Source organism: Excalfactoria chinensis, chromosome Z (genome assembly GCF_039878825.1).
Source record: "Excalfactoria chinensis isolate bCotChi1 chromosome Z, bCotChi1.hap2, whole genome shotgun sequence".
NCBI classification, from domain to species: domain Eukaryota; kingdom Metazoa; phylum Chordata; class Aves; order Galliformes; family Phasianidae; genus Excalfactoria; species Excalfactoria chinensis.
In genome coordinates, this window is record NC_092857.1 from 19,497,027 (window position 1) to 19,509,712 (window position 12,686).

A 12,686-nucleotide genomic window follows, 5' to 3' on the forward strand; every position below is an offset into this window, starting at 1 on the left:
AATTAAAACCTGTTGCACCGATTACACCTCATGATGTCAGTGACAGACTAGTTTCTCTTGAGGGAATCTGCTTTTACAGAGAAGTGATAAGTGACTTATTCTTAGCAGCATATCGTATTTCATGCTTCTGGGAAAAGTGATGAATAGTGAAGCTTACACAAATGAACAACTAAAATTGTACAATATGAACTACCTCAAAATAACAGCATAATCTGCAGTTAATGTCTGAAAATATTTTGAAAGTTATGCTGTTGTGGCTAAACCTGGCAGGAAGCTGAGCACCATGCAGCCTTTCACTTGCTCCCCACCATGGGAAGGCTGAGAAAACTGGAAAAAGGCAAAACACATGGGTAAAGACAATTTAATAAGACAGAGAAGGAAGGAAAAATAATAATAATTGTGTGGCATGTAATATCCCTTCTGCCACTTTGGGTTGGTGTCCTGGTTAGGGTAGTCTTCTATCATTTGGTGGGTTGAAGTGGCTCACAGAGAGTGAAGAAGTTGGCAATGGATGACAATGTAGGTGGCAGAGAAAGGGCACAGGTGAAAATTTGGTTTTGTCAGGTTATGCCATCTGTTGGAATCACATTTTCCAAGGCAGGAGGCAAGAGAGGTGAAAGCAGGGAAAGACTTCCTACTGATTTTAAAAGATAATGAAAACATCAACTAAATATCTTCTCTGGTATACATAATGTCTAATTTGACATTCAAACAAAGAGCTAAGAATGATTAGAATGATTTCTTTTAGCAACAAAGAATGATTTACCAGAATATCATCTTTTACAGAACCTGCCCAATAGTTTTTTGTTTGTTGTTTTGTTTTGTTTTGTGTTTTTTTTTGGATCCAGGAATGTCAAGGATTTTTTTAAACAGGTTTACAAAGGGTCCTGTTTGTGATGTGGAAGCACTGTTTGTAATCTTAGTCTCAGAAGAGTTTAGTAACCACTGCTCTGTTCATAGTCTTCTTTGTCATACCCTAGAATAAGTACTCAGTTTTGTCCTGATGTGAAAATTTTCTTAAACTGCAATCACTGTGAGATGAAAAAAACATTTCTTAGTAAAATTCACAACAGCACTGAAATAAACTTGTTTTTTTCCTCTAGCTTTTGAACATTTTGTTTGTTTTTTTGTTTGTTTTTGTTTTGTTTTGTTTTCTGAGATTGTTTACACTGTTTTGTGAAATAACTCAAAGTGGAAAATCTTTAATTTCTTAATAATGCTATGAACTCCAAATTGAAATTTCTCATTTAAATGAGACTTGCAAAAACAATTTGTGCCATCTAATGCTTTGAACCAGGTCTGTATTTGACACTACAGGATTGAATACCAACTGTCCACAGGAAGTTTGAAAAAAGACCAACAAATCCCACCAATACTTAACTCTCTTGCATTCTCTTGCATAGTACCCATCTTATCTTCTCTCCCAGACAAAAGTCCAAGCAGATGAAATCTCCACATAGTCCAAACACTGCCTTTTTTATAGTAAACATGAATTGGGCAAGTATAAGCACGGAAAATCAGAATATACTGCATACTGAGCTGAGAATGGGGGCAGCTATGCATTATTTAAATCATCACATTAAAAAAAAAAAAAAAAATCATGTTTTCATCTTTTATTTTCCTTCAATACTGCAGTAATACTAGGCTACATGGAATGCAATGTTCTCTAATGTTAGAGTTTTTGAAGTTACTTTCAGAATATGTACTCTTCTTTGCTATTTATTTTGTTCTGTTTTGCCCACTTTTTCTTATTTCATCTCACATATGAACCACTGGAGTTTAACTGAAAATCTTTATAATACTTAATAAGTAAAATCTGAAGCTCCACACATGCCTCTGTGGGATTTCTCTTGAACCAGTTTGGTACAAGTACCACATAGCAGCACTCATTAGCAGATTGGTGTGGCCTGCACTCTTTCTGAGTAGTTCTTGCTTGGATTTTGTATTCACAAATTTAGCTCATTCATGTCATGTAAGATTAAGCCCAAAACATCAGCAACATAATCTGAATTTATGTTTATTAATAGTAGGAGTACTTGTTTGTTTGACTATTTTAAAGGAAAAGAGCCTTGTGCACCACCCAAGATCCTGGATACTAAAGTGGAGGAGAGCTCCGAAGTACCCATTTTAGAAGACACATTGTCATCACCTACAGATGTTCAACAGCATTTATGGCAGGTTTCCACAGACATTGAAAACACTGAGAGGTACGTGTAACATTTCATCCTTAAATAAAACAAATTAACATCTATAGTTTATTTAGTCTTTTAGTTAGACAACAAATGTTGCCACTAAAAAAAGGAGCTAGTAAATTAAATAGCTGTTAACATATTTATTACATTTAACGTATCTGAACACAACTCCTAAAAGAAGAACAGAGAGAAGTGACATCCTTAATTTGGCTAATTACCAGAGCGTGTCTGTCAAAACCAAAGGGTGGGGAATTATGGTGCTAGTAGGCCATGTTCTCTTAAAAGGAGAGCTGCTTTTTCATCTTAAGTGGCTTCTGATTTTGTACCTGGAATCTGCTGGCCTGCAATCCTGCATTCATGTATTGAAAGCACAAAATGCAGTTCCCTTCAGTTAGCTCTGCCCATAGTTATGAATGTGGAATCCTTAAGAGGTGAGGGGAAAACTGCCCACTGGTATATCAGGGTGAATTTCTCCTACTCTGTTATCTGCAGTTGAAAGACAAAATTGAGACCCTATAGTAGGAAATAATCCTAAATTTCCAGCATTTCTTTCTGAGATGACATTTTGTTATCAATACTTTCTACCTTCTGCAAATTTTGTGCTAAAGTTTTCCATCTAAGAAGAGTGAGACAGCCTCGTTTCTAAAATTTCCACTTAATGCCCAGGGAGGTGTAAAGACACAGAATGGCTACATGTGTAATTGCCTTTTAAACAGAGAAATGTGTTCATGGCACAAGTTCAAAATGCAAGAGGGTTAACACTAGTATTTATGCTGGATGTGAAATGAACTAGCTTAAAGGGCTCCATGATTTTGTTGCACACCGTCTGATATATGGATTTGGACCATATGCTTGCCAAATAGATTTCTGTATTATTTGGTTTAGTTTATTGTTTCATTATTTCAGGATATAAAGCTATACTGTGAGCTGTTCCCCATTCAGAGTCTTCAACTGCTGTTCTATTGTATCTTTTAAAATGCTTTTTTTCCACAGAGATATGAGAGAAATGAAAAACCTTTTAAGTAAACTCAGGGAGACTATGCCTTTACCACTGAAAAATCAAGGTAAGGTTTACATTTTCTTCTGGTAAGGAAAATTAAGGCAATTGAAGGTTTTGGGTTCTACTAGATCTGAAAAGTCTAGGTGAAATCCCTTCCCTACAGATTCATCCCTCAGTGGAGACAGAATTTAATATGTGCACTTGGTCCTCTCAAGTTTCATTTGAGAATATTACTCTTCAATGCATAGTACTCTGAAAGTTTATAAATACAACATCTATAGACAAAATAATAGACTTTTCCTTATGAGATAAAAGTAGCAGCGCAACTAATCCCCTGTGTCATGAAGCTTTCTTTTTCAAATGTAATGAGGGTGTAAATTGCACAGAGCTTGCGGAGGATGATGCTGAGTTATGGGGTTTGCCTTACCCCTGCAAGGCTTGTTGCTTCTGTATCATGACTGATAATGAGACTCTGACCCTATGCAGAAGAAATACTTGCCTTGAATTTAAAAGGAGTCAATACATAAGGTAGAAAGCTATCCAGACTCAGGGTCAGCGTATTGTGCAAACTTTCACAAGTAAGTGTTAGAGTCTTTTATTCTTGATGTGCCAAAATGTTCCAGTATTGAAGTTTCAATGGAAATTCTCACTGACACTCAATATTATTTTTTTCATCTTTAAGTCAGAATATAAAGCTAATATCAAGAGTTTCCAAGTTGCATGTCTGCAATGAAGGTCTCAAAATAATTTATCTTCCAGTTTTATTTGAGGCCCTAACATTATTCACCCAATCAGGAATATTTTGGCATGATTCTCACAATACTTGAGGAGTCATTTTCTTATGTTCTTGCCAAAACTTCAGTTGCGCTATCATGGAGACCTGATAACTAGCATTTTAAGACTCCTCTAGAAACTTCCATCTTTTACTTGCTCTGCGCCTGAACAGTAGAGTCTACTGCTTGATCTTGTAGATAACAGGAGAACACATGATGGACATAAACTCCTTTATGAAAATGTGTGCATACATGTTTATATTAAAATGTGTTTGTTCTTTTTATAACAGATGATAGCAGCCTCCTAAACTTGACCCCTTACCCATTAGTAAGAAGACGTAAGCGAAGATTCTTTGGACTGTGTTGTCTTGTCTCAAGTTAGAAGATTAAATACAGAAACACCCAGAAAATAAAGCATTGGTTAAACCACCATCATTTCACCCCTGAAAAGAACACTACTACTCTTTATTATAATGCATATTTTCTATGCTGGCCTATTCTTTCTCTCAGCTGCTCCTCCCCCTTTTTAACATAAGGGTTCTAAAGCTTAAAGTTACAGTGGCCAAGAACCAGTGGCGGAATAGATCTAGCATAACTAAGAGTGTTTTTAAAACTTCTAAGAGTATGTTCTGCATGCTTACTTTCAACCACTCAGAGAAAAGACATATGGATTATGGTTAATAGATTATTTTTAAGTTTTTTTATTGTTTGAACTACAGCTGAAAGTTTGTGCATAGTACAGTATACTCATTAGTATCATATTGAAATACTTGATCATATTCTAACAGTCTTTAAGCATAGAAAAATGTCTAACAGCAAAAGTACTGAAGTTCTAAAATATTTAAACACTGTCATAACAGAATTTGCACAAAATCTCCAGTTGCTTTTTGTGCTCTTGTTCATATTTAGTCTTCCACTATATCTCAGTTTAAAGGCTTCATAGAAAAATATCTTGATTTACACAAAACGTATATGAAAATCTTTAGAACTTGTAAATACAGAGAAATCATTCAACCTATATACTGTACAATACGTAGAAATAAGGCATTTCCTTCTAAGCCAATAGTATCTCTGAAAGCTTTTGAAATTATTTATTGAAGTGTAGCAAAATAAACATCGTAAAACACAACACCAAACCAATTTGTTTCCAATAGAATATAAGCATGGTATCTGCATATCACTATTAACTCTCATAGGGCATGCCAGAATTATCTCAGACTGTAAGATACTAAACGTTTTACATTGTTAATAAAGTTTTTTATTTAAATTAAATGACTTGTTTCTAGCGATATTTCCAGAACATATGGGGATTTTTTGTAATTTTACTGTAAAAAAAAAGATACAAAGTTTTGGTAATTTTTCCATTTCAAGATGTATGTTTACAAAGAGACAGAAAATGACAATTAATATATAAGTGCTAAAATGTCCGTTAGTAGAAGCAATATATATGAATATGCCGGACTTGTATTGATATTTCAGGATGGTAGGTGAGACACCAGAACTAAACTTGCACTAGACAGTACCACTACAAGCCCCATGACCATCTGTAACTACAGTGCAGAGCATGAGGGTGGCTATGAGCCTGTTTGCTACTCCACTCTGAGCCAACATGTTAACGGGAACAAAAGACCTTGCTGCATAAGGGTTTTGTGGTCTGTACAGAGGAGATGTTCCCTTGTCACGGAAAACGCCTCTGGAGTTAGATACTGTGTGTTTTTTTTGCTGGTAAGACACTTCCAGAATCAGTTTGTTACAGAAGGCTATTCACTGAACTGTATCTATTGAATATGTTTCATCTGTCTGATTTTTCTACCAAATTCTTCTCTTGAAATGCTATTTACTGAAAAAGGAAGAAAACACACACCTTGACTGAAGTGTTAGAGAACTGCATGGCCCAGAACCTGAGATCTAATTTAATTCCAAGATGGGAAGGCAGAAATTTTTCTTTATGAATAAGTGAACCAGTCAGTCATTCCATTTCAGACTTAAGAAGTTGTGTAACTGAGTTTATAATATTTCTCTCAAAGTATACCTTCCCTTTCAAGCAGATATAGCAGACGGTTGTTTTTTTTCCAAGTTGTAGTCACCTGATCACCTTCTTTCAGCCCTTCAGGTTTCTCCAAAAGTAATGCCTCCTATTTGTTTCCATGGAAACGGTAACAGCCGCAAAGAGTACAAATAACAGTTTGGTAGAACAAATTTTTGGCTACAAGACACTTTTTCAACACAGTCACCACTGTTAGCTATGTATTTTTGCCTGTGATTAATAAAAGCCTGCATGTCATACTAGTGAAAATAATGTACAAGCGAAGGTGACCCACTGTTTCACAGCTATGACTGTATTGTTACAAGGAAAATGTTGCCATATTTCAGTGCATATTTCATTGGCCTAACCAGATGGAAGTCAGAAGGTACCAAATCTGGACTATACAGTGGATGTGATAGGACAGTCTAGCCAAGACTGGCAACATACTCAGACTGGTCTTCATACTGGTATGAGGCCTGGCATTATCATATTGCAAGAGAAAGATTGTCTTCTTCTCTCACCTGGCTCTGGAAGTTCAAGCCTTCAGCTCAGTCAGCATCGTGATGCAGTGATCAGTGTTGATGGCTTGTCCACATTCCAGGAAATCTAGAAGGATCACCCCTTTCCTGTCTCAAAAGACAGTGCACATCACTTCACACGATGAAGGCTGCGTCTTGAACTTTCTTCTATGGGGAATGCACGTGTCGCCACTCCATGGACCGCTGACTCATAGTGGTGACACCATAACTCATCACCAGCAATGACGCAATCCAGACAACTGTTGCCTTCAGCCTCATATTCGTTCAGTATGTTCTGACAAACTTGCATATGATGTTATTTCTGTTCCTGTGTAAGAATTTATGGGACCCACCTGGCACAAATTTTACAGTATCCCAAAATTACCATCATTTTTTTTCCAATGCCATGAAGCCAATATTTGGCTCCATACACAGCTCCCCAGATGCAATCTGCTCCAGGATCCGAATGGATCTTCATTTTGTGGTATGACAGGTGTGCATGACATCCAAAACATGGCTTGTCTTTCATATCTCTGCCACCACTACTGAAATACACAACCCACTGCCTCATTGTACTCACATTCAGTTTTGTCTCCATAAATTTTCAGCAAGCATTGGTATATGTCAGTGAGTGCCTTTTTTTCAATGTGGAGAAAGTCAGTGAAACACCTTTGCTTCTACACACTTCTGTGTCAGACTCTGCTTTGTCTGAGTGCCCCTCAGCTGCCATCTGTCACATAGCAACAACATGTAATGTAATATTGGTGGGAAGGTTCAACTTCTGCTGCCATACCACCAACATACATGATACATGCCTCTGATATCATGGACCAACATAACAAAATAGGAGACATTACTTGCAGAACAGGCCTTGTGTATTTTTGAATAATTAACCCCAAATAAACACTTTTGATGCAATGAGAACAAATGCATCTAAAATGCCCTCATAGAAATCATGTTTCTATTAGCAAAATGAATTCCATCAAAGGAATGCATGCCTACATATTCTGAGAGCATATAGCTGAAAGCACAATAACATTCTGTAAATAGCACAGAGAAAGGTAACTGCAGTGTATTTTATGATTTCATGTCACAATCTATTCTTCAGAGTATACCGCATTAATCATCAGCATAGCTGTATGCAGTCACAAAAGTGTGTGCTTGTGAGCATGAATGTGTATTTAAGAAGCATGGAATCAAAATGCATAGAAAGATTATTTTCAAAATCTATTTATTTTCCTCACAGCAATGTCCTCATTAACCAGATTCTGCTTTTCTGTAATAAATAAAGAATATCCAAGAGATGGCTGAACTGTCATGTTTTCATTGTCTTAACTGATAAGATGTGCTCAATAGTTACAGTCCCAGAGTCACAATGGATTTTGCAACTGTAAAAATGAAAGAAAATGTTGATTTCTAATGGCTATTAAATATGTTACTTGCGTATGTGATCTGTAATTAAAATTAACCAATTAATTTGGTTCACCATATGTTAAAAATGAGATACCGCTTCATTAATTATTTCATTAATGTATACATTAGTGCCAAAAAAAAACCAAAAAACAAAACAAAAAAAAACCTGTAGACAACAAGACTATGTACGCTGCAACAGTACAAAAGATAGAAAGGAAGAATGCAAATAGCACTTATACAACTTCTACACAGACATCCACTGTAAATTCATTATAATCTTGTTATGCTGGTACGTACACAGAAATTCATAGAATCATGATCATAGAATCGTAGAATGGCCTGGGTTGAAAAGGACCTCAATGATCTTCCAGTTCCAACTCCCCTGCTATGTGCAGGGTTGCTAACCGCCAGACCAGGCTGCCCAGAGCCACATCCATCCTGGCCTGGAATGCCTCCAGGGATGGGGCATCCACAGCCTCCTTGGGCAATCTGTGCCGGTGTGCCACCACCCTCTGAGTGAAAAACTTCCTCCTAATATCTAACCTAAATCTCTCTTTTCTCAGTTTTAAACCATTCCCCCTTGTCCTGTTGCTGTGTCAGGAGAGTGTGATTATTTTTTTAGCAACTATTTTCCGACAAAGACAGGTAGATCAAGAGTTCCATGCCTAGCATGGAACTTACCTGCATATTGCCACATGGAATTTAACACACCAGGTTACATGATAGCTCATATCACTGTATTCTTATTGAATTTATTGAAATAAAGCACAAATCAATAAGATAAATGTATACATGTTAATTAGTCGTGCAAACCTCTTGGCAGAAGTCACAATACAATGAGTTGCATAACTTCAGCACACCCTCTGATGGAACTGGGTTTATGTACAGTGTCTTTTAGAGGTTCTAATTACTTTTTGTTCTCTTTTGTTTGAACATTCTTTTACTCTTCATTGCTCTGTAAGCTTTACATTTGTTTCTTCTTCCTGAACTGAAGACTACTAAAATTTCAGTTTTTGTTCATTCTGAAACCTCCTCATAGTTCTCATCAATTCTGCAGTTTCTCTCCAGCCTCTGCTGTTTGTTATAGCATTTACTAATCCTGATGGATAGCTGCTTTATTTCTCAAACTGAAGGGTCATTAGTAACCAAGAGCTAATATCTTCTAGTTATTTTTTGATAGTGGGCATAAGCTTAGACCTGCTGAGTATTGGAATGAAGAGGCATTAAGGGATAAATTTGCTCAGTCAAGAAAGCAGAGGATTATCATTCACTAAAATTTGAAAGGAAAAATAAAATAAACTTTTTTTCAAGCCTCAAAACATCATGTAGGTGCAAGAGTGATAAATGTTAATGTTAATCAGAGCTCTTCACCATGATGGAACAGGGCAGTGAACTCACAAAGTGCTTTCAGCACAGCTGCGAGGCACTGCAGTCACACAGCAATGGAACCTGAGCACACATGAGTTCATGTGAGGACACTGAGCACAGGGCATGCAAGAACTGAAACCTGGATGCCAGACAGAACAGGCTGCTAATGCTCATATGTGGTCTCTCAAGAAAGAAGTCTAATATTAAGTCTGCTACACTTTAGGCCTCGTCGTATGTTTTTGGGGGCAGGGGTGGAAGGGAAAAACAACTTCTTTCATTGCAAGTGGGTGACAATAGGTGGCTAAAATACAAAAGTATCATCTCTAGGAACTGATGCTGAAGTCCTTATTACTGCTTTCTCATACTTCTATACTACAATATGATTACAAAAGCATTTTTGTGACAGATGGAAGGTCTTCCCTCTTGACGGGAAGAAAGCAGCAGGAGGGCTGAGGAGCGGGCAGGTGGTGTGGGCAGGAGGTGCGACAGCGGCCCCCAAGCTCTCTGTGCAGGATTTACCTTCCACTCCATTTCCCTCCCACACGGGTCACACAAAGGGGCCGCGGCATGATCCTATGGTGCTGCCCTTTAGAAGCACCATAGGCACTGGGACTGAGGCGAGGGGCGGCCTCAGGGCACCGCTGCCGCCTCTTGGCTTCACACCCACTTTCTGAATTAACAACAAAGCCTGAAGTGATTTATTTATTTCCCTCTGGCAGATAGTTCCTCTCTGGCAGATAGTAAACTAGTTTATATAATCAATATACCTCTGGGGTTATCATTTTGGTCTGGGTTCAGGCACCTGTGTCCAAACTCATTTCAGCGTCGTATGGTATGCCCTCCTTATTACATTGCTACCCTGCCCACACCTTACCCAGCAGAAGCCCATTCAGAAAGTGTACACCTCATTGCATGCCTTCTGCAAGTACACATACCAACATAAAACAATGATGGCTGCTCACAGGGTGAAGGCAAACATTTCACAGCTTAGATATGCATCCTGGAAGCTCAGTATGTGAAGAAACCTTCCTGCTATTCTTACCAAGAATCAAGGCTGTGCAACATGGATCTTCTTATGAAGCAAGCACAGGAAACTATGTGGATTACTCACATGTAGCTCATCATAAATTGCCAGATCTGCACAGGTGCCTCAGGGATCTGAGAGAATCTCATGTGGCACCAGACACTTAGGTCTGGGCGATGGATTCAACTCTTTTATTTGTCAGCAGCTTTTCTCTCATGTCAGTGGAATGAGGTTTCAGTAGCCTTCATAACACTGATGATGCTGTAATAAACTTAACCTGATTAGAGAAATGCAACTGACATAGGTTTGGTAGTTATTGGATTTAGGGGCCCTAACAGACTTCCATGTTGAGAAGCAAAACTAGCTGAAAACAGCCATGCCTGCTCAGCAAGTAGTCTGGAGGAGTGGAACTGCAAAATTTACAGCCTGTTAGTATTCATTTTGCAGATCACATGGTCTTTTTTACAGCTTTTGTCTGCCTGTCTGCAGTACTGGGTCTTTCTAGCCCATTAGAATTAGGTTCCCCTTTGCAAGCAGAGTCACAGAGCTGTCACTGGCCTAGATAGAGAAGGCTGTTTAGTTGAAATTCTTCACAGCTGTTCGGGACTTCTGTAGTATTGTTTTACTGCTATTCGGGCTTTTCGTGTTTTGATGTAAAATATGTGGTGTTGCAGATTTGCAGCTAGGTGTGATATTAGTTGTCATGTCATTGTAAATTGGGCTTTATTGCATTTCAATAATAAATGCACAGAGATGCAGTGATACTTTTTATTTTTAAATGCATACTACTCCCGTAACAGTGCAGAGGTGAGATTTCTCATTATCTGTTCCTTCCTGTTGTCCAGCTTCAAGATGCAAGAAAAGCTAGAAAGGCATCTGTTTCTGCTGTATGTCTTCTTTCCAGATTCAAACTATCAATCTCTTTCAGTCAGAAGACACAGTAACAGCAGAAACAGCAGTAGCACATAGAACAGATCTGGCAGATGTTCTAGAAGGAGAGCAGTATTTAAAGATTCAGAACACTTCAGAGATTTGAAAGGTTTTGCAAAGCAAATTAGTAGAATTTGAATGAAGCAGAAGTGGTTTCCTTAAGGAAGTCAAAGTCATATATCTAAAAAGCTTTTTCTTGTTTTTCCTTTTGGCAGAGGCAGATTCCATCTTCAAAATTTCCAGGGTCTGGTTACTGCAGGTGAGAGCTGCTCCCAGTTTTATCTCCTGAAGAACTCTACAACAGGCAGAATACTGACTAATTCTCAAACACATACATTAAACTGTTGTTTACATAAATCAAGAGCTGTCCAAGTATCAAAATCCATCTAGATCAAAAGATACAGATTTCCCACTCTTGCATCAGTTAACCATTAAGACTCTTAAGTGCAGGTCCTGGTCCTTGGTTCTTGTCTAGGCTATGTTGTAGGGATGCCCCTGCTTGGCATTGTACCCTGATGGTCCTGACTTTAATTGCTGACTTGGGCTTGGGCTTGCTTTATCACCATGGGTATGTCTAATGACCACTGGACTGTAGCAAAACCTGGTTACATTGAACTTGTTCTGCTCTTATTCTTCAGATACTCTGGGACTGTGTTCCTCTTTTGTGAGGTCAGTGTCCTGTGTGCTTTGCTGTTCCCCTAGTTCTTGTTACCTTCTCTTGCACAGCAGCCTGCTTGTGCTACTCCCTGAAAACTTCTTTTAATCTTACTCAGCTTTTTCGCAAGTTGCTTTTTTTAATATCTCTCTGACAGCGAGGCTACTGATACGAGAATCAGTCAGAACTTGAAGAAATTCTACTGAAGACAGTGCATTAACATTACCTGACTGTTGTCACCATCACAGGTGAGCACTGTCAAATTCACAGATGACCCTGAGTCCTTTCACTCGGCTGAAAATCCTCTAACTCTGTTAGCCAAAGCAAGGGGCATATTAACATATAAGCGCACAAGGCTGCCTCATTCATTACAAATATACGATTGTTTATTGCTTGGCATTTCAGGTCTGTAAATGTCATACATAGGCTGATAATAATTTGTGACCTTTTCCCGCTATTTTCACTTCTGGTTTCAGCTTCTTTCTCCAAGTTTAATTACTAATTGTGCAGTTTCTGTATTCTGGTATTTTCACTACAGCAGGACTTATAGCACTTTTTTTTTTTTTTTTTTTAAATATTCATCATTTTTCTTATTTATTGGTTTGTAGTTCATAGTCTTCATTAGTGTCCTCCTAAGGTGATGATGCCTAGAGACAGAGGACGTGTGCTCTTCCTTGAAGAATCTCTGATGCTCAGTAGTGTTGGCAAGATGGGGGAGTACCTAAGACACAACAATGTCATCCAACAGCTTTCATGCTGATGCTGCTATGAAAACTAAAAGACTGTA

At 38.1% G+C, this 12,686-nt stretch overlaps 1 protein-coding gene across 1 annotated transcript in view; it reads left to right on the top strand.

Annotated features, from left to right (window-relative positions):
- The window catches only part of RGS7BP (regulator of G protein signaling 7 binding protein), a 33,900-nt gene extending 26,087 nt beyond the window's left edge, over positions 1–7,813 (top strand). The window contains exons 4-6 of the mRNA XM_072359600.1: positions 2,060–2,207; positions 3,186–3,256; positions 4,256–7,813. Of these exons, the coding sequence (XP_072215701.1) occupies positions 2,060–2,207; positions 3,186–3,256; positions 4,256–4,347 (311 nt within the window). The 3' untranslated portion in view covers positions 4,348–7,813. The remainder of the gene's footprint in view (positions 1–2,059; positions 2,208–3,185; positions 3,257–4,255) is intronic.
- The last annotated feature ends 4,873 nt before the right edge of the window (positions 7,814–12,686 follow it).